The sequence below is a fragment of the Aquarana catesbeiana genome, linkage group LG08, assembly GCF_042186555.1.
Source record: "Aquarana catesbeiana isolate 2022-GZ linkage group LG08, ASM4218655v1, whole genome shotgun sequence".
In the NCBI taxonomy this organism is placed as follows: domain Eukaryota; kingdom Metazoa; phylum Chordata; class Amphibia; order Anura; family Ranidae; genus Aquarana; species Aquarana catesbeiana.
Window position 1 is genome coordinate 28,041,308 of NC_133331.1, and position 25,154 is coordinate 28,066,461.

Here is a 25,154-nt window from a genome sequence, read left to right on the forward strand (position 1 = left end):
CAACTTGATCCCTGACCTGTCTGGTGTGTTGCTCGGCCTTCATGATGCTGTTTGTTCACTAAGGTTCTCTAACAAACCTCTGAGGGCTTCACAGAACAGCTGTATTTATACTGAGATTAAATTACACACAGGTGGACTCTATTTACTAATTAGGTGACTTCTGAAGGCAATTGGTTCCACTAGATTTTAGTTAGGGGTATCAGAGAAAAGGGGGCTGAATACAAATGCACGCCACACGTTTCACATATTTATTTGTAAAAAATGTTGAAAACCATTTATCATTTTCCTTCCACTTCACAATTATGTGCCACTTTGTGTTGGTCTATCACATAAAATCCCAATAAAATACATTTACATTTTTGGTTGTAACATGACAAAATGTGAAAAATTTCAATGGGGTATGAATACTTTTTCAAGGCACTGTGTCTATATATATATATATATATATATATATATATATATATATATATATATATATATATATATATATATATATATATATACACGCACGCTTACTATACATACACTTTTCCAGGCATATTGAAACATAAATAATTGCTTACTTCTTATTTGCAATCTCTACTTTTCATGAAATAAGGTAAAACCATATCCCAATTTTTTACTTTTCTTGTGTCGTCTTTGCACTCCTCATCCAGAGGGGGAACTGTACTGGCAACCAAGGCCCACATCTCCGTCTGATCCATTCTGGCACCGGGCTTCTTCTACGGAGGTGGAATTGACATCCTACGTCCTCCTGGCTTTGCTCTCAGCACCCACAGTAGACTTCCTGAGTGCTTTTCAAATTGTCAGATGGCTGAGCAAACAACAAAATGCATTTGGAGGGTTTTCATCCACCCAGGTAATAAAGTAGAAATATGTAAAAAGGTTTTTCAGGACAATCCTTAGAAACTGGATCTGTTCAGGAGTAAAAGTCTTCAGACTATACAATTCATACTTTTTTTTGGGGGGGGGGGGGGGGGGCTAGATGTGTGCGAAGTCTGAGCCCTTAGCTGATATCAGTTGTGCAGAGATGAACAATGGTTAGGGGCATTTAATAGATATCTATGGGAACAAATGCCTTAACAATCCATTTCCGCAAAGTTGATCTCAGATAGGGCCTTCGATTTCAGACAGCCCTTGTGTTTGCCAAGCAAGTTGATGAGGCTACAAACCACTGAGAAGCGTATCCCCAGTTGGTTTTACATTGCGGAATTTCTTTAACACTAACCACTAATCTACTTGCTTGCTTCAGTTTCACTATTCTGGCCATAGGCAACTTCAATAGTGCAGGCGTCTCTAAGTGCCTGTCAACACATTTAGGGCCAGTTCACACCAGGTGCAGTTTTTTTTTCTGCATCAAAAACACATGGACAGTAGATTATATGGGTTCCAGTGGCAAACTTCACACCAGTGCAGTGCGTTCTAGTGCAGTCAAAAAAATTAGAACATGCTGCATTTTTTCTGCACTGCACTGGCATGTGGCAAAAAGCATAAAAAAACACATAAAAAATGCACCGGAATGCATTACAGCAAAAATAAAAAATCATGACATGAATCCAGAGTGAGCTTTTGTGGTGTGAGCTGTAAGCAAAAACGCATCCAGAACGTATCTCATACGTCTGATGTCTCATTTCCCCATGACTCAGAATCCAGAAATGTCAGTGCAGCACTGGATGAAAGATGCAAGGGTCTGTCCGGAGTCCAGAAACTCATTGACTTTTTATATACACACACACTAATTACACAGAAACAGATCACAGGGGTATATAAGTGTAGCCATGCCCCCCATAGGGGATGCTGAATATTGTGATTTACCTGTCGCCCTGCACAGCCCGGCATTCATCTCTCAGGCAGGAGACATAGAACAGTCCATAGGCTTTGTTTTTTGTTTTGTTTTTATTGAGGGGATTTAACTTGGATAGGAATGGGGAAATTATGGGATGCCCAGTAAGATTCAGTGTAACTTGCTTGAGAGTTCTGTATACACTCATGTATATACACCCCAGTCTTCTCTCCAGCACAACTCTTGCTTAAGACCTCTTTCCCTTACTCCTCCAGCACTTCACTTGCTGCAGATTCCCGGACCAGCTAACACCACATGGTTAGGCCTGACACTAACTTAGCTAGGCCTCAGTGAATTGCCTTTTGGGGGCAAGGGCCTTGGGCCCCTATGGTGTAGAAATAGTTCCGGTGCTAACTGTGCTCAACATGGCTACTGATCCCAGTAAACCCTCTTCAGGCCCTGCCAGCCCTCTTGGCTGCAGCTGCCTCTTTCCACTGCCCTTTCCACAGTTCACTCTTCTGGTTCTGCACCCATCTCAAACGTCAAGCTCCCAGTTTTCTCAGGCATGCCTCCCCAGTCCTCCTGACTGTGCTTCACTCAACAGCCCTCCTGGCTGCAACCAGTTGTCCTCCCTGGAGTCTCTTAGCAGTGTTCTCTCTCGCTGTCCTCTCCTTGCTCTCTCATGTGCCTCTCTGCCAGGATCTCTTCTCCTCCTGGCTGCACCCGAGGATCTCTTCTCCTGCTGGCTGCACCTGAGCCCAGGCCCAAGGTCACCCCCCAGACTGGGGAGCTCCCTGTGGGCCCCGACAGCCTCCACACTCTCTCACTCCAGCTTTCCCACCCAACAACTCCTCTCCATCTGGGCTGAACCTGGGTAATTAACCTCCCTGGCGGTATGATTATTTCAGATTTTAGGTGCTGAAAGCGGTACCATTATTTTGCACAGAAATTTGGCGTTTTATATTGTAGGCCTGTAATTCTTAGGAATAGTTCACTTAAATCTGTCCAAACAATAGTCTAGTAGACATCCCGGGTATGATAAAGTTTGAAAAACGAAATAAAAAATTATAATATAATAACTAACTATAAATAATTAAAACACATAATAATATAATAATAATAAAAATTATATAATAATGTAATCAAATCAAAAACACTGAAATTTGCTCAGTTCCAGAATTTTAGCTTTTATTACTTTTAGTGTTTGATGACGGATCTCCCCACAAATCACTATCGCTCAATTCTGCAAGTGATTCTAATTTATTATCGCTGTTTTCTAGCTGGTCTAAAACCACTTTTGATGTAAAGAGACAGTTTTGGTTGCTATGGACAATCTCCAGTTTCCAGGCAGAAAGAACAGTTTTATATATATAAAACTGCATGCAGGACACTGGGCAGACCACTAGGGACAAAGGGGATGTGTAGTTATTTGATACAGTACTGTAATCTGTAAGATTACAGTATGCTGTATCTATACTGTGTGTTTACTGTGTGTTTCACTTTTGAATTTGCCGCCGAACTCCGTCCCCGTGCGTCGCAACGCTCGCAGGGAACGGAGCTCGGCACTGTGAATCGAGCGAGACACAGCGGCTCGCCGATCACAGCGGGGAGACATCGCAGGAACCAGGGGACAAGGTAAGTAATCTCTTCCTGGATCCTGCGATGCAAGCCCGAGTCTGGCTCGGGGATACCGCTTTTGGTATGTAAAATCCACCCCGAGCCAGACTCGGGAATACCGCCAGGGGGGTTAAGGAGGCCTGCCCCTTGCCAATCCATGTTGGGGATTGGTCAAGGCTCCTCAGAATACCCCAGGCAGCTCCACCTCTACTCCCCTCCTCTCTTTCTAGCATCTTCTAGAAAGAAGAGGAAGGTGATGCTACCTGTGAGTCACCCAGGCCTGCCCTGAGTTACTCCCAGCCCAGAATGAAAACAAGCCACCAGCTAGGCCTACCCAAATTGTCCTACTCTATATAAAAATCTGACCTCTAGTGCCTACCTAACTAGAGGGTGCTAAATAAGTATTTTTTCAATGGCTGTTATAACTGCTTCTAAAAATGTTGCTCCTTTTTTTAAGCAATTTGACAACTTCTCTGATTTCTTTCCTTAGGACACAGTTGTGGCTCTCCAGGCTCTTTCCAAGTATGCAGAGGCGGTGTATACTGGTAGAAGAGATGTGACAGTGACGATCACTTCCAAGACAGGATTTCTGGAGAAGTTCCATGTGAATAACAATAACCGACTCCTCCTTCAGAGGGCGACAATACCTGGCATTCCTGGAAACTACACTGTGACAACTACAGGGAGTGGCTGTGTCTATTTACAGGTGAGAGATGACAAGCAAACATGATTATACCAACACTTTGTAGAAGCTGGATAAGAGATATGTGGGTGACAAGAGATATGAGCAATGTGTGTGCAAAAGTAGCACTAAAGACAAAACTTTTCCATTTCATTTTGGACAACCTCTCTAATTTTGGCTGCAATTTTTGGATGAAGATTACTTCTGACCAGAAAGTAGATGGGTGTGCCTGGGTCTCACTGGTTTCCGCCAGTTCTGTGCTGATGGCACTGCTGGACATCTTCTGATGTCAAAGGGAAGTAAGCATGATGTGTCTGCTGCATTAAGTTTCCTTGGCCGACCACTGCGTCTAAGGTCCTCATCGTTGCATGTTTCTTTGTGCTTCTTCAAAAGAGCTTGAACAGCACATCTTGAAACCCCAGTCTACTTTGAAATCTTTGCCTGGGAGAGATCTTGCTGATGCAGTATAAATGCCTTCTGTCTTGTTGCTGCTGCCATGGTGTATGACCTGTGACATGAAACTCTTCCACAACCTCAACTTAGTAGCAGAGTTTGGCTTTTTTTCACTTAGTTTTAAAGTGGTTCTAAAGGCTCAAGGTCTTTTACCTTCATGCATTCTGTGCATGAAGGTAAAAAACAGTTGCGGCTGGTGCTCCATTTTTTGGGGGGGGCAGCAAACAAGCCCCCTACCCACCCCCGCCAGCCCTGCTTGGCAGTCCTGTCCGCCAGCCCCCACACTTACCTATCCAGGTCCCAGGTGACTTCCCCGACTTCTCCTCCCGGCCCAATCTGGTATCTGGACTCGCTTCCTGTCCTGATTGGCCAGGGGGAGAAGCATGAAGACAATAGCAAATGTTGATTTGCTATTGTCACAAGTGGGTGGGCTCAGGACGCAATGCTCTGCGCCCCGAGCCCACCCTTTTTGAAGCCAAATAGAGCCTCAGGTTCCAATCATGTGCTTCTAAAAAAAAAAAAACCCTGTAGAACTCTATTCATCCGGTGCCCTGTATGGAGATTAGGGGCCGGGCACATAGAGATTAGGGGGGTAGGCGCCCCTTATGGACGGGCCGCCGCTGGTAAAAAATCTTCTCTGTGCAGCAGCCACCACCCCCCTCTAATACTTACCTGAGTCCCATCACGATCCAGAGATGTGCACAAGAGTCTTGGCCTCTTCATTGGCTGTGACAGCAGCAGGAGCTATTGGCTCCTGCTGTTGTCAGTCACAGCCAATGAGCCAATGAGGAAAGAGAGGGGGCGGGGCTGAGCCACAGCTCTGTATGTGAATGGACACATATATGAGCAGCTTGGGAACGAGCCTGCTTGGGTGCCCCTATTGCATGCTTCTTGCTCTGGGGCACTCGGCAGGAAGGAGGGTCCAGGAGTGCGGGCGGAGGACCCAAGAAAAGGAGGCTCGGGGCTGCTCTGTGCACTGGCTTTGCACAGAGCAGGTAAGTATAACATGTTTGTTATTTTTTTTTAAATGCCTTTGAGATCACTTTAAGACTCCTAGACAGCAGTTTCTGTTTTAGTTAATAGTGTAACTGTGTTTTAACCTACATATGAAATTGATGATCATTAGCACCTGCTTGGTATAATTGGTTAATCATAAACCTGACTCCTATCCTACAAATTCCCTGACTTTTTGCAAGTGTACAAAGTGTGCAAATGTAAGACCTGATACCGGATTGATGCCAAAGGGTAGTCACACCTAATATTGATTTAATTTAAATTTGTCTTCTGTTCATTCCCCTTGCATTTTGTAAAATTAACAAAAATAAACAATTAAAATATATATATTTGAAAGCATTCTTATTTTACAGCACTTCTTCACACCCGCATTACATTTTTTTCACAGTACTGTATGTCACAGAATTTTTTTTATCCTCCAAAAGACTCATCAAGTAGAGGGTCATGACAACAAATGCTTTCTGGAACGAATTATGCTCGCAATCCAAGGTTTTACTGTAAATGAAAATTCAAAAGAAGAACAAAAATCCGAAAATTCGAAAATATGAAAAAATAACTTACTAATAATGACTTAACTATTACTAACTATTAAATTTTAGGTATTGGAACTTCCTTTCAAATTTGGCTGTTGGTGAACGTAACGAATACGCATTTATCCGAAGTTAAGAAAATAACGTCTGCCGTATCTAAATAAATTAAATGTAATGAATCAATAATAATAAATAACAATAATAATAAAAACTTTTTTATTATTAATTATTCATTTGTTCCGTTCCTTTTTTTTTTAGATGCAACATTCGTTATTTCGGATAATTTGTAACTTCGGATAAATTTGTATTCGTTAAGTTCACCAACAGCCAAATTTGAAAGGAAATTCGAATACCTATAATTTAATAGTTAGTAGTTATTATTTAGTCAGTTATTACTTCAAATTTCTGTTTTTTTGAATATTAGAATTTCCTGAATTTTAGAATTTCTGGATTTTGGATTTTCGAATCCTGGAATTTACGAATTTTAGAATTTCCAGATTTTGGATTTTCAAATTTACGAATTTTCGGATTCTCAGATTTTCGAATTCACGAATTTTGGATTTTCTAATTTACGAATTTCGTTCATAACGAATGACCCGTAAAGCGAAAAAAAAAACGAATGAAACAAACTAAAACTAGCAAATTTTTCAGCAGTGCACATGTCTAGAGATGAGCTCATCACTGTGCTGTTCCTCCTTTTACTATCTCTAGGGCGGATCCAGAACGAACTGGGCTCAGAGGAAGAGGGGGTGAATGATGCGGGTCATATAATGCAGTTGATATTTTAGAGTTTATTTATTGCAAGGTCCACATTAACTGACTTGATGAATTTTCTTTTTCACCAGGCAGTTCTGAGATACAATATCCCTGCAAAGAGGAGCCACGCTGCCTTCATGATCACACTGGATGTAAATTCAACCCAATGCACCAGAGACCTGCCAACACAACTTGAGATGAGCATAGCTGTAGTGTGAGACATTGTTCCAGCTTTTTATTGTGTTACATGGGCCAATGCTATCAGGTTTTATGGATTTATAATCATACACAGTCAGTTAAGTGTAGCACACTTCTAGTAAGGCTGCTAGGTTCATTTTGTTTTTGGCTTCTGCTGTAATCAGACGAGCAATGATTGATTGGTTTGGTCTGCTCTTTTTGATTACTCCCCCTTGCCTCTAGAGGAAGTTTCTAGAGCATAGGGTAGAAGGATTCAAATGTACAGCCTGAATATTTAGCAGGGCCCTGCCAATCCCTGGGGAGATGTGTCCGGGATGATGGCTGGGCTTTTGTTAAATAATCTGGAACCCTAAGGAGTTGGTCTTTAACCTGTGGGCAAAGGGATCTGTGAGCTTCAGGAGGCTGCTTGCCCCTGGAGCACTTATGGACTGGATGCTGGACTACTTTGTTGGAGGCTGCACCTATGGACTCATTGCTTAACAAAATCCAGGGAGTAGAGCCTCTTTATCTGTGCTCATATTGCTTCATGGTTCCCAGCCGTGAACCATGGACTGAAATAGACTGCCTTTATTTGTGCATTATCCCAAGCCCACTCCCAAGTTCTACTAGCAAATAAACTTCCAAAAAATGTATGGGTCAGAGTGAATGGACTGTTGCTGTGTGCCCGGTTGACTTGCACTCTTTTGGGAAAGAACCTGTTGAATCCTGCGGGAGAAGCTACATAAATATTAAATAGTACACAAACTTGTTTTCATTCCTTGCCATTTGTACCTCAGTTAAAATGACTGTCCACTCTTGATGAAAAGTGGATCAGAGATTCAGACCCCTCAGGGTATTCACTCAAAAGAAACCAAGTTTTGGCCAGATGGCAATCCCATATCTATAAATGCCCTTTGCATCTTCCTGGTAGATGGTTTGTAGAGGTAAATGATCAATCGGATGCATTAAAAAGCCTTTTTCATTTTTTTTTTCTCTCCAGTTACAAGCAGTGCCATCAGTGTTCTCACTTTCTTCTCCATTGACACATGTATGATTTTGGAGCACTCTGCAGCTTCCTGGGTAGTTGTTTCCTGCCTGCACATCTATCTGCCCTTCAAAGTCTAAGGGCTTCTTCATTCTCCCTAAATAAACAGCAGAACATCATTTTATTGTATAACCTTCATTTCCTGAATAAAAACTCCTATCAAAAATAAGAAAATTTGAAGGAGCTACTCACGAAGAGTTACATTTGTCCTTGCCTCTGTGAGCTTGTGTGATGGATTACTCTTGAGGGGTTCTAGACTAGTGTCATGAGAGGTATGTGTACTATAACTAAAGAAGGGTGAGCAGATTGAGCTACCTACCACTGACTGAATGAAGATAATTTGTGCTTTGACTGAGCAGGGCAAAACAGGTTCCCTTAACTCCCATCCTCCTCAGCTGGATGTGCAAGAATGAAGGACATTGGGAGTCAAAAAGGAATACCCAGTACTACCAGGTATTGGGAGCATTTGACTTTCTTGTACCTCTAGGCATGGGGAGCATGTGATCTTCCTGTACCTCCAGGCATAGGGAGCATGTGACCTTCTTGTACCTCTAGGCATAGAGAGCATGTGACCTTCTTGTACCTCTAGAAATGGGGAGCATGTGACCATCTTGAACCTCTAGGCATGGGGAACATGTGACCATCTTGCACCTTTAGGTATAGGGAGCATGTGATCATCTTATACCTTTAGGTATGGGGAGTATGTGACCATCTTGTACCTCTAGGAATGGGGAGCATTTAACCATCTTGTACCTCTAGGAATAGGGAGCACATGGCCATCTTGTACCTCTAGGAATGGGGAGCATGTGACGATTTTGCACCTCTGGGCATAGGGAGCATGTAAATATCTTGCACCTCTAGGCATGGGGAGCATGTGACCTTCTTGTACCTCTAGGCAAGGGGAGCATGTGACATCTTGTACTTCTAGGCATAGGTAGCAGGTGACCTTCTTGTACCTCTGGAAATGGGGAGCATGTGACCATCTTGAACCTCTAGGCATAGGGAACATGTGACCATCTTGTACCTCAAGGCATGGGGAGCATGTGACCTTCTTGTACCTCTAGGAATAGGGAGCAGGTGGCCATCTTGTACCTCTAGGAATGGGGAGCATGAGACAATCTTGCACCTCTGGGCATAGGGAGCATGTAACCATCTTGTACCTCTAGGCATGGGGAGCATGTGGCCTTCTTGTACCTCTAGGCATGGGAAGCATGTGACCTTCTTGTACCTCTAGGCAAGGGGAGCATGTGACATCTTGTACTTCTAGGCATAGGGAACATGTGACCATCTTGTACCTCAAGGTATGGGGAGCATGTGACCATCTTGTACCTCTAGGTATAGGGAGCATGTGACCATCTTATACCTCTAGGTATACGGAGCATATGACCATCTTATACCTCCTAGTAAAAAATGGAGAGAGATTGCCCCAGGGATTTTATGGGTGGGAAATATATGATTGGTATGGAGTAAGTGATCAAAAGTTGTAAAAATATATACTTTATTCAAAAATTGCACAGAATATTGGGTTAAAAACAATGAACAGCTCATACAAATATTTCACTAACATCATGTTGCTGCGGATTCTAGTGACAGAAACACATACAGGCATGATATACTAAAGACCCAACATGTTTCGGAATATTATAGATTTTTTTTTATTACTTTGATCACTTACTCCATACCAATCATATATTTCCCAAAATATGTTTATTCCTCCCCCCACCCATAAAATCCCTGGGGCAATCTCTCTCCATTTTTTACTATAATTTTGGAATGAGGTGAGGGGTTGAATACATTTAGACAATTTTATTTCATGTAACTTGGTAGTCTGCCACTGTATTATCTTATACCTCTTAGGTATGGGGAGCATGTGACCATCTTGTACCTCTAGGCATGGGGAGCATGTGACCATCTTGTACCTGTGGGCATGGGGAGAATGTGGCCTTCTTGTACCTCTAGGTATGGGGAGCATGTGACCATCTTATACCTTTAGGCATGGGGAGCATGTGACCATCTTGTACCTCTGGGCATGGGGAGAATGCGGCCTTCTTGTACCTCTAGGCATGGGGAACATGTGACCATCTTATACATCTAGGTATGGGGAGCATGTGACATCTTGTACCTCTAGGTATGGGAAGCATGTTACCATCTTATACCTCTATGTATGTTGAGCATGTGACCATCTTGTACCTCTAGGTATAGGGAGCATGTGACTACTCCTCTTCCTCCTGTTCGCTAGGGCTGGTGCTTTGTAATTGGTTGCTCAGGCACCCAATTCTGTCAAGTGGAGACAGGGAGAAGGTCCTTGGCCTTTTATAAACTCCAAGTTCCAACCTAGATCTTATGGGCTTCCTGTCTTCGTGCATTTTGATAAATGTGTTTTAACATTCTCAATTTTTTTTGTAAATTGCAGATATGTAGGCTCTCGTCAGAGGTCTAACATGGCTATTATAGAAGTGAATATGTTGTCTGGTTTTACTGCAGTAAAGAGCTCAATAGAACTGGTGAGTTGAATAAGCCGTGTGTAAGGTGAAGATTCAGTTCATCTGAATTGCTACAGAAAACATAAAAAAAATCCAGCCAAAGCTATAAACATTCATATCATTGTATAACGCAGAAGATCTTCAACATCACTCCATATCTAATTTCCCTGCCTTTGTGTCTTTTATAGCTGAAGAGGAATAGAGTGATACAGAGAGCAGAGACCGGGCATGATGTCATAAACCTTTACCTGGATGAGGTCAGACCTTTGTTTTGTATTGCAATTCTTTCTGTGCATTAGACATGTGCACTGACAAAAAATCTTTTTCCGGAAATCCGAAAATTCGAATGTACAAATTTTCGAATTTCAAATTTCCGAATCTCCGAATTTTGGAATTTCGAATTTCCGAATTTTAGAATTTTAGAATGTTCAAATTTCGAATTTTGAATTTCCAAATTTTTAAATTTACGAATTTCAAATTTTCAAATTTTCAAATTTTGGAATTTCGATTTTCCAAATTTTCCAATTTCGAATTTTCAGTTTCCAAATTTCAGAATTTTTGGTATTCAAAAATCTTATAAAAAAGAAAGAAAATCAGAAAATAAGTAAAATTCGAAATAATAACTAAATAATAATAACTACCTATTAAATTATAGGTATTGGAATTACCTTTCAAATTTGGCTGTTTGTGAACGTAACGAATACAAATTTATCCAAAGTTACGAATTATCCGAAACAATGAAGGCCGCATCTAAACAAATGGAATGGAATACATTAATAATAAATAATAATAAAAAGGTATTATTATTATTATTATTGTTGTTTATTATTATTAGATCATTACGTTCCATTCGTTTAGATGCGGCATTCGTTATTTCAGATAAATTCGTACTCGTTTCGTTCACTAACAGCCAAATTTGAAAGGAAATTCCAATACCTATAATTTAATAGTTATTATTAGTTAGTTATTATTTCAGATTTTCGGGTTTTCAAATTTTCAGATTTTCATTCTGTTGAATTTTCAGATTTTCATTCTTATTTTCGGATTTTCAGATTTTCATATTTTTGAATTTTCAAATTTAGAATTTTCAAATTTGAATTCTCGAATTTCCAAAATTTCGAATTTCTGAAATTTAAAATGTCTGAAATTCCGAATTTCCGAAACTTCGAATTTCCGAAAATCCGAATTCTGAATTTCCGAAAATTTGAATTTTCGGAAGTTCGAAAATTCCGAAATTCGAAGTTCGGAAATTGAAAAATTTGGAAATTCGGAAATTTCGGAATTAACAAACTTTGGCAAAATTTGTTCAAAAACTAATTCGGGACTAAACGAATTGCACATGTCTACTGTGCATTGATTCTGTTTAAATTAAATTATTCTTTACTGTAGCAGACTTGTAACCACTTCAACCCCGGAAGGTTTTGCCCCCTTAATGACCAAGCCATTTTTTGCAATGTGGCGCTGCGTTACTTTTACTGACAATTGCGCGGTACTGTACCCAAATAAAATTGGTGTTCTTTTTTTACCCAAATAGAGCTTTCTTTTGGAGATATTAGATTTTTATCTTTTGCGCTATAAACAAAAAAAGAGCGACAATTTTGAAAAAAAAAAATATTCTTTTTACTTTCTGCTATAATAAATATCCAAAGAAATATATATTACAAAAAAATTTATTCAGCAGTTCAGGCTGATATGTATTCTTCTACAAATTTTTGATAAAAAAAATTGCAATAAGCAAATATTAATTGGTTTGCGCAAAAGTTATAGTGTCTACAAACTATGGAATAGATTTAGGGACTTTTCTTTTTTTTTTTTTTTTTTTTTTTTTACTAGTAATGGCGGCGATTTTTAGGGACTGCAACATTGCGGCGGGCAAATCTGACCCTAAGTGACGCTTTTTGGGGACCAGTGACACCAATACAGTGATCAGTGCTAAAAAAAAAATGCACTGTATAAATGATACTGGCAGGGAAGGGGTTAAAGCGGAGTTCCACCCTAAAGTGGAACTTCCACTCATCGGATTCCTCCCCCCCTCCGGTGCCACAATTGGCACCTTTCAGGGGGGAGGGGTGCAGATACCTGTCTAATACAGGTATCTGCAGCCACTTCCGGGCTTAGACAGCCGCAGAATATCCGCAGAAGCCCGCCCCCCTCGTTGTGTGCTGGGAAACACACAATTCCCAGCACACAACGGGGACTAGTGCAGAGGCGCAGCGCGACTCGCGCATGCGCAGTAGGGAACCGGGCAGTGAAGCCGCAGCGCTTCACTTCCCGATTCCCTGACCGAGGATGGCGGCGGGGGCAGCCGAGAGCCGAGCGATTGATCGGCTTCGGCTGCCAACATCGCTGGACCCTGGAACAGGTAAGTGTCCGTTTATTAAAAGTCAGCAGCTGCAGTATTTGTAGCTGCTGGCTTTTAATATTTTTTTTTAAGGTGCAGCTCCTCTTTAACACTGGGGGGACGATCAAGGGGTTAACTGTGTTCCCTCAGTGTGTGTTCTAACTGTGTGGGGGGTGGGCTCACTGGGACAAGACAGAGATCGCTGTTCCTGATTACAAGTGTGTCCTCCCCTGTCCCATCTCAGTGTCCTCCCCTGTCAGAATAGGGATTTGCTTTGTTTACATAGGCAGATCCCCGTTCTGCCTCTCTGTGAAGTGATTGTGGGTGGCCGGCGGACACTGAGTCTGCGGGACCCACACACACGCTCCCCCCGGCACGCGCACTCCCACAGGATTGTTTTGAGCAATAGAGCTGCCCTGCCACAGTATATATGCGGTGGATGGTCTTTAACTGTTTGCCGACTGCCGCACACAGATGTACGTCGGCACAATGGCACAGGCAGGCAAATGGGCGTACGGGTGCGTCCCTTCAAATTTGCCGCCTTTTGGGCACGCGCGGGAGCGTGCCCGCGGGTCCTGGGAACTCGATGTTCTCCGGCGGCCCGCCATTGCGGTGTGGAGAGGTAGAACAGGGAAGCGTCTATGTAAACAAGGCATTTCCCCTTTCTGCCTTGTGACATGACAGAGATCTACTGCTCCCTGTCATCGGGAGTGGTGATCGCTGTCATGTCAGTGAAAGCCCCTCCCCCCACAGTTAGAATCACTCCCTAGGACACACTTAACCCCTTCATCGCCCCCTAGTGGTTAACCCCTTTCATGCCAGTGTCATTTGCATAGTAATCAGTGCATTTTTATAGCATTGATCGCTGTATAAATGACAATGGTCTCAAAATAGTGACAAAAGTGTCCGACGTGTCCGCCATAATGTCGCAGTTCCGATAAAAGTCGCATATCGCCGCCATTACTAATAAAAAAAAAATAATAATAAAAATGCCATCAAACTATCCCCTATTTTGTAGACGCTATTTGCGATTTTTATTTTTTTTTTCTACCAAAAATATGTAGAAGAATACATATCAGCCTAAATTGAGGAAAAAAGTTGTTTTTATATATATATTTTGGGGATATTTATTATAGCAAAAAGTGAAAAAAAAAAAAATGTTCAAAATTGTCGCTTTTTTTTGTTTATAGTGCAAAAAATAAAATCCGCAGGATTTGTGGGAAAAAAAGGACATCAATTTTGTTTGGGTGCAATGTCGCACGACCACGCAATTGACAGTTAAAGCAACGCAGTGCCGAATCGCAAAAAGTGCTCTGGTCAGGAAGGGGGTAAAATCTTCCGGGGCTGAAGCGGTTAAAGATTAACTCCACGTTTGTTGATAAAATAAACAGTCCCCTCTGGGTGATCAATGTATATTGCAGGGAGTTTAACAAACTTTGTTGCAGATCCCTACCTGTTTCTGCTCTGAAGAAATAGCTACTCGTAGTATGTAGACTGGATCTGAATGGGAAGGTCTGGTTCATTTTTTTTATCAGCTAATGCACTTTCAGTGTTCTAATTAGGTAAGTTGCAGTGTCTGCATCCCTTTAGAAGTAATTAATTAGAAGTAATTAGAAGAAATTTTTGTTGAAGAGGATCTCTAAAATCTGACTTGTATATTAGTGCAGACTTCTGGAAAAATCAGTGAGCCAATCACACAAGCAGGAAATGACAATTCTAGTGGAGGTTCCATACACCAGCTGTGTACAGAGCACCTCCAGTTTGCCATATTTCTTAGAATGTTACAGAAAATGACAGTGCCGCTTATTAAGAAGGAAAAGTCATTTTTAATAACATTCGATTACAATAGGGCTTGTGTAGCAATTGTAAATATAGCGCTACCCCCGAAGGAGCCGCTTAATAATTTGGGTTCTCTGTTCTGCACCTCTACTCCAAGAACATCGTTCCCAACTGTCCCGGATTTCGAGGGACTGTCCCTGATTTGGAGCAATGTCCCTCTGTCCCTCTTCCCTCCTCATTTGTCCCTCATTTTGGTCTGATCTATATACTTGTATATAAAATGCACTTTTTAATCTTACAAAAAGTATTTTCCAGTGCTAAACCTTTCATCCAAATTCTAAATTGCTGCATTTGTAAATTTTAAAAGCCAATATAAAGGAATAGTAGTGGTAAAAAATAATCCTTGTGGACTTAACCTTTTTTTGGTTAATTCTCCTTTAAGGGGGTGTGTCAGGGGGGCGTGTCCTATGCCTACATACATTTGCTAGTAGGTGTCCCTCATTCCCATCTCAAAATGTTGGGAGGTATGCAAGAACAACCTTAGCCCCTCAGGCACACCTGGCTAAATGAAAGTATACATACCATTAACCAGTTTCTGCCTACACCAGCGGCGGCCCATCCATTAGGGGCGCCCGGGCACCACCCCCTTTCACCACGCCACCCCCTATATGACTAATGGATAGATTCATGCATAGCATGAATTTATCCGCAGCTGCCGCTACCACCCCCTATTATGGCGTCCATCTCCTTTTAGGACGCTGGGCGCCTGAATTACAGCGGCGGGAGTGTTTTTTTGAAGCACCTGATTAGAGCCATAATAGGCTTCAAAATAGGTGGGATCGTGGCGCAGAGCATTGCGCCATGAGCCCACCCAGGTGTTACAACAGCAAATGAATATTCGCTGTTGTAACACTGATCCTCAACCCGGCCAATCAGAAGCAGGTGTGAGACCCGTTTTCTGATTGGCCAAAAAGAGAAGACTCCCGATTGGCCGCAAGAAGGAGGTAGGAAACAGAAGCCAGAGCCGTCACCCATGGAGAGCAGGAGAACGGGAGAGCCGCCGTCGCCGAGAGCCCGGGAGAAGCGCCGCATAGATGGGGTAACTGCATCAGTCCCACCCACCGACTGACAGGGGGGGGGGTACTGTTTGCTGCCACTGGCCCACACTATAGCCGAAAGATGGCTACAGCATGGGCTTACTTTGCCAGAGGGCGTACATGGACATCCTCCCATGATCACGCTCCCCGCCCAGCCTCCTGCGGCACCTGGGTGGCACACTCTGTGATCGCTGAGTCCTTTGGGCTCAGCTGATCACAGATTAGGGTAAAGGGCCAATCACAGTGGCCCTTTACCATGTGATAGCTAATCACGGAAGTAAACACAAGCCGGTTATCGGCTTTTCTTTCCTCAAGCTTGACAGCGCGAGGAAAGGAGAAGAGAGCCGATAACCGGTTTGTGCTAAAGGGATATTGGCACTGATAATCGAGGCACTGATAATCGAGGCACTGATAATCCAGGCACTGATAATCCAGGCACTGATAATCCAGGCACTGATAATGGGGGCAATGATAATCGGGGCACTGATAATCGAGACACTGATAACTCGGGCTCTGATAATTAAGGCACTGATAATCGGGGCACTGATAATCGAGGCACTGATAATCCGGGCACTGATAATCTGGGCACTGATAATCTGGGCACTGATAATGGGGGCACTGATAATCGGGGCACTGATAATCGAGACACTGATAACTCGGGCTCTGATAATTAAGGCACTGATAATCGGGCACTGATAATCGAGGCACTGATAATCGAGGCACTGATAATCGAGGCACTGATAATCTGGGCACTGATAATCTGGGCACTGATAATCGGGGCACTGATAATCGAGGCACTGATAATCGAGGCATTAATAATCAGGGCATTGATAACCGAGGCACTGATAATCGACGCACTGATAATTGAGGCACTGATAATCAGGGCACTCATAACCGAGGCACTAATAACCGAGGCACTAATAATCGAGGCACTGATAATCGGATAATCGGGGCACTGATTCTGCTTTTTAAACCTCAAAAGTGCATCAAAAACTGATCAATGTGAAAGGGCCTTTATTAGTGTATGTAGGAAATATCTTTTTTCTAAAACTTAAAAGGGTCTGGAAATTACTGATATGATATGAACGTATACACTACTACTCATCACTAATTTGTAATAATGATTTCTATAGCTCTTCATGGCATGTCCCGCTTCTACCCGCAGATCGGACGTTCTCCTATCAGGTTCGCCTTTACGGTGGAGCAAGAATTTCCAATATTAAACCTTAAGCCAACCACAGTGAAGGTGTATGACTACTACCAGACTGGTGAGTACCCTTGTGTGGTTAGAAGGCAATGATGCTATCTGATATAAAATATCTCAGGATCCATTACCTAGGTCATCTATTTGTAGATCAGAAAATGTTGGGGAATTAAACCCTAACTCCAGACAAATCATTTTTTTTTACTTTTGGACAGAGTGTGGAAGGAACTGTGTCAAGTTTTATACGTTGCCCTTGTAGAGGAGATTTTTCTGTTGGATTTAATGATTTGGTTAGTTAAATGTTGTATCTCCAAAGAAGAGTTTTCTCTTTTCCTCCTGATGTGTCTTATATGCTTTACCTGAACAGAAAAAAGGGGAAATCTTAAGCTGGTCATTGAAATTTGGCCGGTTTAGCAGGGACCAGCTAAATTTCAACCCATCTATAGGCAGGCTGGTTGTACTGAAGTCGATCCATCGATCGACTTCAGTACAATCAAGCCTGTTGGGTTTTTTTTTGTTTGATACTCATGGGGATACAGAGAGCAATAAAATCCTGAAGCCATTTATTATCAGTCAATGAAAAATGGCCAAGAAATCATAAATTCTGCCAGAGTATGTAAACTTATGAGCACAACTGTATGTGCCCTCTAGCTATTTCCATTCTCTGACCAGTTGTTTTCCCTCTCTGAGGAGCTGCTGTGCTGTTTTGCCCAACTACATTCACTCTCTAACCAGCTGCTGTATTTCTGCCCAGATCCTTTCCCTCTCTAACCAGCTGCTCTACTTTCTGCCCAGCTACTTTCCCTCTAGCTATTTCCAATCTCTCACCAGTTGCTTTCTCTCTCTGATGAGCTGCTGTACTTTTTTGCCCAGCTGCATTCACTTTCTAACCAGCTGCTCTACTTTCTGTCCAGATCCTTTCCTCCTTCAACCAACTGCTCTACCTTCTGCCTTGCCATATTCCCTCTCTGATCCGTCGTTCTACTTTCTCTATTTTCCAACTCTGACCAGCTGTTCTACTTTCTGTCCATCTGCTTTCACTCTCTAACCAGCTGACGTACTTTCCACCCAGCATCTTTCACTCTCTGACCAACTGACGTACCTTCTGCTCAGCATCTTTCACTCTCTGACCAACTGACGTACCTTCTGCTCAGCATCTTTCACTTTCTAACCAGCTGACGTACTTTCCGCCCAGCATCTTTCACTCTCTGACCAACTGACGTACCTTCTGCCCAGCTGCTTTCACTCTCTGACTGGCTGCTCCACTTTATGGCCAGATCCTTTTCAATTTAGTTTGACTAACTGTGTTTTACCTTCTTTTTAGCCAAGCAAATTGGTTTTTGATTCAATTGTTGTATTACTCTCTGGAAACATAAACTTTATTTTTAGCTCTGAAAAAATGATTAACTCTACTTCTTTTCTTATTACTCTACAAATACCTGTAATGACTGGAACAATGGCTTAGTGAACCCTGGTGGGAAGTGATGGGGTTGTGTTATACCATAGTGATGTATCAGCGATAACAAATGATAAATCATGTAACACGGGATAAGTTCTCCTGTAAAACACATCAATGTACTTTTAAATTATATTACCTAACAAGAAATCTGTTTCTTTCTTCAGATGAATACGCTATTGTGGACTATCGCTCACCCTGTACCTGGTGAGAACAAACTTCAATTCTGTCATTTTTGTCCCTCTTCTTTCTGCTATCAATATTTCTATAAAATGTTCTACAGAGTGTCAGCTGTATGTATATGTATGTAGGGTTACCGTATGTACAGGGGGCGGCAGACGGACCTGACACACACACCCCCTGTCCCCCTGCTCACTCATCCTGTGCTGATAGGCGGCGGCTTCCCCCCTCAGTCTTTTTTTCTTTAGCAAGGCAGTGGTGGTCTTGGAGGTGTGTTTGGGGTCGTTATCATGTTGGAATACTGCCCTGCAGACCCAGTCTCTGAAGGGAGGGGATCATGCTCTGCTTCAGTATGTCACAGTACATGTTGGCATTCATGGTCCCTCAATGAAGTGTAGCTCCCAAGTGCCGGCAGCACTCATGCAGCCCCAGACCATGACACTCCCACCACCATGCTTGACTGTAGGCAAGACACACTTGTCTTAAGGCCCCTTTCACACTGGGGCAGTTTGCAGGCGTTATTGCGCTAAGAATAGCGCCTGCAAACCGCCCCTAAACAGCCTCCGCTGTTTGTTCAGTGTGAAAGCCCGAGGGCTTTCACACTGAATCGGTGCGCTGGCAGGAGAAGAAAAAATCTCCTGCAAGCCGCATCTTTGGAGCGGTGAAGGAGCGGTGTATTCACCGCTCCTGCCTATTGAAATCAATGGGACAGCGCGGCTATACCGCGGTAATACCGCGGCTATAGCCACACTATACGAGTGGTTTTAACCCTTTTTCGGCCACCAGCGGGGGGTTAAAACCGCACCGCTAGCCGCCGAATACCGCGGTAAAACAGCGCTAAAAATAGCGCTGTTTTACCGCCAACGCCCCCTACCGCCCCAGTGTGAAAGGGGCCTTATACTCCTCACCTGGTTCCCGCCACACATGCTTGACACCATCTGATCCAAATAAGTTTATCTTGGTCTCATCAGACCACAGGACATGGTTCCAGTAATTCATGTCCTTAGTCTGCTTGTCTTCAGCAAACTGTTTGCAGGCATTCTTGTGCATCATCTTTAGAAGAGGCTTCCTTCTGGGATGACAGTCATGCAGACCAATTTGATGCAGTGTGTGGCGTATGGTCTGAGCACTGACAGGCTGACCCCCCACCCCTTCAACCTCTGCAGCAATGCTGGCAGCACTCATAAGTCTATTTCCCAAAGAGGACCTCTGGATATGACTCTGAGCACGTGTACTCAACTTCTTTTGTCGACCATGGTGAGGCCTGTTCTGAGTGGAACCTGTCCTGTTAAACCGCTGTATGGTCTTGGCCACCGTGCTGCAGCTCTGTTTCAGTGCCTAGGCCATCTTTATGTAAAGCAACAACACTTTTTTCAGATCCCCAGAGAGTTCTTTGCCATGAGGTGCCATATTGAAATTCCAGTGACCAGTATGAGAGAGTGAGAGTGAAAACACCACATTTAACACACCTGCTCCCCATTCACACCTGAGACCTTGTAACACTAATGGGTCACATGACACCAGGGAGGGAAAATGGCAAATTGAGCCCAATTTGGACATTTTCATCCTCATCATCATTAATCGCTGTGTGATGAGTTATTTTGAGGGGACAGAAAATTTACAGTGTTATACAAGCTGTACACTCACTACTAAAAATATTGGGGGTGTACTCACTATATATATGTATATATATATATATATATATATATATATATATATATAAACACCACACATACATACTGTACATACATACACACATACGGTATATACATATACGCACACATGTACAGTGCTGTGAAAAAGTATTTGCTCCCTTCCTGATTTTTTTTTTTTTTTGCATATTTCTCACATCAAGATGTAGTTTTAAATTATTATTTTATTTATTAAGGGAAATAACCTGCTCAAACCTGCCTGGCCCTATGTGAAAAAGTAATTGCCCCCTCCCATGCTGGATCATGAAGGAACTGTGATTGACCACAATTAGTTGGAAAGCTGAGTTAAATTTCACTTGCCACACCCAGGCCTGATTACTGCCAGACCTGTTGAATCAAGAAATCACATAAATAGAAGCTGTCTGACAAAGTGAAGCACGCTAACAGATCACAAAAAGCCATACATCATGCCACAATCTAAAAAAATTCAAGAACAGATTAAAAACAAAGCAATGTACATGCATCGGTCTAGGAAGGGATTCAAAGCCATTTCTTATGCCGCGTACATACGGTTGGACTTTTCGGCTACAAAAGTCCGACAGCCTGTCCGACAGACTTTCAACTGACTTTTGTCGGACTTGCGGCAGACTTTCTTACGAACGGACTTGCCTACATACGATCACACAAAAGTCTGACGGATTCGTACGTGATGACGTACACCGGACTAAAATAAGGAAGTTGATAGCCAGTAGCCAATAGCTGCCCTAGCGTGGGTTTTTTCCCCTCGGACTAGCACACAGACGAGCGGATTTCTGGGTCCGGCGTAGTTACGATGTGAAGATTTGAAAAATGTTTCAAATCTAAAGTCCGTCAGATTTGCGGCTGGAAAAGTCCGCTGAAAGCCCGGGGAAGCCCACACACGATCGGATTGTCAGCCAGCTTTAGTCCGTCTGCATCCGTCGAACTTTTGTAGACGAAAAGTCCGACCGTGTGTACGCGGCATAAGGCTTTGGAGCTCCAGTGAATCATGGGGAGAGCCATTATCCACAAATGGAGATAACTTGGAACAGCGGTGAACTTTCCCAGGAGTGATCGGCCTACAAAAATTACTCCAAGAGCATGACAACGACTCATCCAGAAGATCATAAAAGAACCCAGAACAACATCTAAAGAACTGCAGGCCTCACTTGCCTAAGGTAAGATCAGTGTTCATGATTCAACAATAAGAAAGAGACTGGGCAAAAATGGCATCCATGGGAGAGTTCCAAGGCCAAAGCCACCGCTGACCAAAAAGAACACAAAGACTCATCTCACATTTACCAAAAAACATCTTGATTATCCCCAAGACTTTTAGGCAAATATTCTGTGGACTGATGAGACAAAAACCTAACTTTTTGGATGGTGTGTGTCCATTACATCTGGCATAAAACGAATACAGCATTTCATAACAAGAACATCATACCGACAGTCAGACATGGTGGTGGTAGCGTGATGGTCTGGGGCTGCTTTGCAGCTTCAGGACCTGGACGACTTACCATAATTGATGGAACCATGAATTCTGAGCTCTACCAGAAAATCCTAAAGGAGAATGTCAGGCCATCAGTTAGTGACCTCAAGCTCAAGTGCACTTGGATTATGCAGCAGGAGAATGATCCGAAACACAACAGCAAGTCCACCTCCAAATGGTTCAAAAGTGCACTGAAAGTGCACTTGGAAGTGCAGTGGCTATAGATCTTAGGGGCAGATCTGAAATGAGGGGAAGCTCTGATGATTATATCATCCAATCATGTGCAAGCTAAAATGCTGTTTTTTATTTTCCTTGCATGTCCCCCTCAGATCTACAGCGACTGCACTTTCAGTTATATAGCATATATATAGCATGTATGCATGAGAGTTTTTCATAGTCTGGGTTGAATGACACTTTGGGGTTGATTTACTAAAGGCAAATAGACTGTGCACTTTGCAAAGTGCAATTGCCATCTGCAAGTACAGTTGCTCCAGAGCTTAGTAAATGAGGTAAAGCTTCACTTTGTAAAAAGTATCCAATCACGTGCAAGGAAAATACAAAAAACTGCATTTTGCTTACACATGATTGGATGATGGAAGTCAGCAGAGTTTCTGCTCATTTACTAAGCTCTGGAGCAGAATGCAACCACACTTTTTAAAGTGCAGTCATTTTCCCTTTTAGTAAATCAACCCCCTTAAGTCTTAGATAATCATAGGTTACATAGTTACATAGTAGGTGAGGTTGAAAAAAGACACAAGTCCATCAAATCCAACCTATGTGTGTGATTATATGTCAGTATTACAATGTATATCCCTGTATGTTGTGGTCGTTCAGGTGCTTATCTAATAGTTTTTTGAAGTTATCGATGCCCCCCGTTAAGACCACCGCCTGTGGAAGGGAATTCCACATCCTTGCTGCTTTTACAGTAAAGAACCCTCTACGTAGTTTAAGGTTAAACCTCTTTTCTTCTAATTTTATTAAATGGCCACAAGTCTTGTTAAACTCCCTTCTGCGAAAAAGTTTTATCCCTATTGTGGGGTCACCAGTATGGCATTTGTAAATTGAAATCGTATCCCCTCTCAAGCGTCTCTTCTCCAGAGAGAATAAGTTCAGTGCTCGCAACCTTTCCTCATAACTAATATCCTCCAGACCCTTTATTAGCTTTGTTGCCCTTCTTTGTACTCGCTCCATTTCCAGTACATCCTTCCTGAGGACTGGTGCCCAGAACTGGACAGCATACTCCAGGTGCAGCCGGACCAGAGTCTTGTAGAGCAGGAGAATTATCATTTTATCTCTGGAGTTGATCCCCTTTTTAATGTCAATATTCAGTTTGCTTTGTTAGCAGCAGCTTGGCATTGCATGCCATTGCTGAGCCTATCATCTACTAGGACCCCCAGGTCCTTTTCCATCCTAGATTCCCCCAGGGGTTCTCCCCCCAGTGTATAGATTGCATTCATGTTTTTGCCACCCAAATGCATTATTTTACATTTTTCTACATTAAACCTCATTTGCCATGTAGTTGCCCACCCCATTAATTTGCTCAGATCTTTTTGCAAGGTTTCCACATCCTGCGGAGAAGTTATTGCCCTGCTTAGCTTAGTATCGTCCGCAAATACAAAGATTGAACTGTTTATCCCATCCTCCAGGTCGTTTATGGACAAAATAAATAGGATTGGTCCCAGCACAGAACCCTGGGGGATCCCACTACCCACCCCTGACCATTCCGAGTATTCCCCATTTATCACCACCCTCTGAACTCGCCCTTGTAGCCAGTTTTCAATCCATGTACTCACCCTATGGTCCATGCCAACAGACCTTATTTTGTACAGTAAACGTTTATGGGGAACTGTGTCAAATGCTTTTTCAAAATCCAGATACACCACGTCTACGGGCCTTCCTTTATCTAGATGGCAACTCACCTCCTCATAGAAGGTTAATAGATTGGTTTGGCAAGAACGATTCTTCATGAATCCATGCTGATTATTGCTAATGATATCATTCTTATTACTAAAATCTTGTATATAGTCCCTTATCATCCCCTCCAAGAGTTTACATACTATTGATTTTAGGCTAACTGGTCTGTAATTCCCAGGGATGAATTTTGGGCCCTTTTTAAATATTGGTGCTACATTGGCTTTTCTCCAATCAGCTGGTACCATTCCAGTCAATAGACTGTCTGTAAAAATTAGGAACAACGGTCTGGCAAATATTTGACTGAGTTCCCTAAGTACCCCTCGGATGCAAGCCATCTGGTCCCGGTGATTTAATCGAATGAACCTTCTGAAAACAATAATTTGCTAACAAAATTCTTCAGGCGTAAGACCAGCTGTAGGACATTCCATGTGTTTGTATCCAGCCCCAGGATGTCTAAACCTTGGTCCTTCTCCACCCATCACAGACGTAAAAGATTGTCATGGGTTGTGAAGGCTCAATTTATTTTTTTCACTCTTTGGATTATTTATATGTATAATATTATTCCTATATTTTATTTGTAGGCTGTGAAGGAAACAATTATTCCGAAAAAGAATGACATTGACTCTTCCAGAATGCTGATGACACAATACTGGAAAATAAAAAAGATGCACGAAAAGATGCTTTTTCTGTTTGTTAAATGTATATATGTTGATTGCATTGTATGCAACATTCCAAACGTAATAAAAGGGACATGATGTAATATAACTGACATTGCAGACTGTTTAATGCCAAAATGATCAAGAAGGTAGACCATGACATTGTTCAGAAATAAGCAGTAAACAGAATAAGCGGTAAAGTGACAGTAAAGGTTAACTTTTTTCTTTTAAATAACAAAAATGTTATACTTACCTGCTCTGTGTTTTTGCACAAAGCAGCCCCGATCCACCTCTTCTTGCATCCCCTGCTGGCGCTCCCGTCTTCTCCCACCTTCTAAGTGCACCCATAGCAAGATGCTTGCTATGCGGGCACTCGTGCGGGCTCCCTATAGAGACGGGCTTTGTTTATCCATTGATGGCTTAGCCACATGCCCTGCTCTCTCCTCACCAGCTTGGATTGGCAGCAGCCAGTGGCTCCCGCTGCTTTCTCCATGTCCAGTGAAGAGAGCGCTCATATGATAAGTATTTAGAGGGGGTTGGGGGAAAGCTAAACATAGAGAATGCATTCAGGAAAAAAAAATCTGCCTTTAGAACCACAATGTAAAGAAGAACTGGTAGGTAGTGTTGGGGCGAACAGTTCAGGCCGAGCAAAAGTTCGGCCCGAACATTGCCTGTCCACCCGTTTAGTGAACCAGTGCTACCACTAGGCAAACTAGGCAGCCGGCTAGGGCGCACTGCTGCCTAGGGCGTCCACCACTGGTGTTCCTACTCTCTTATCTCTGCAACCAGCAACTAAGTCCCAGCATCAGCAGGCAACCGTTGCTCTGT

The 25,154-nt window shown here is 42.7% G+C and overlaps 1 protein-coding gene across 1 annotated transcript in view; it reads left to right on the top strand.

Moving 5' to 3' along the window:
- Positions 1 to 24,435, top strand: part of LOC141105655 (alpha-2-macroglobulin-like) — a 145,259-nt gene extending 120,824 nt beyond the window's left edge. The window contains exons 29-36 of the mRNA XM_073595632.1: positions 657 to 859; positions 3,891 to 4,106; positions 6,925 to 7,049; positions 10,471 to 10,561; positions 10,729 to 10,797; positions 16,923 to 17,025; positions 18,585 to 18,624; positions 24,252 to 24,435. Coding sequence (XP_073451733.1) covers positions 657 to 859; positions 3,891 to 4,106; positions 6,925 to 7,049; positions 10,471 to 10,561; positions 10,729 to 10,797; positions 16,923 to 17,025; positions 18,585 to 18,624; positions 24,252 to 24,258 — 854 coding nt within the window. The 3' untranslated portion in view covers positions 24,259 to 24,435. The remainder of the gene's footprint in view (positions 1 to 656; positions 860 to 3,890; positions 4,107 to 6,924; positions 7,050 to 10,470; positions 10,562 to 10,728; positions 10,798 to 16,922; positions 17,026 to 18,584; positions 18,625 to 24,251) is intronic.
- Positions 24,436 to 25,154: the final 719 nt, after the last annotated feature.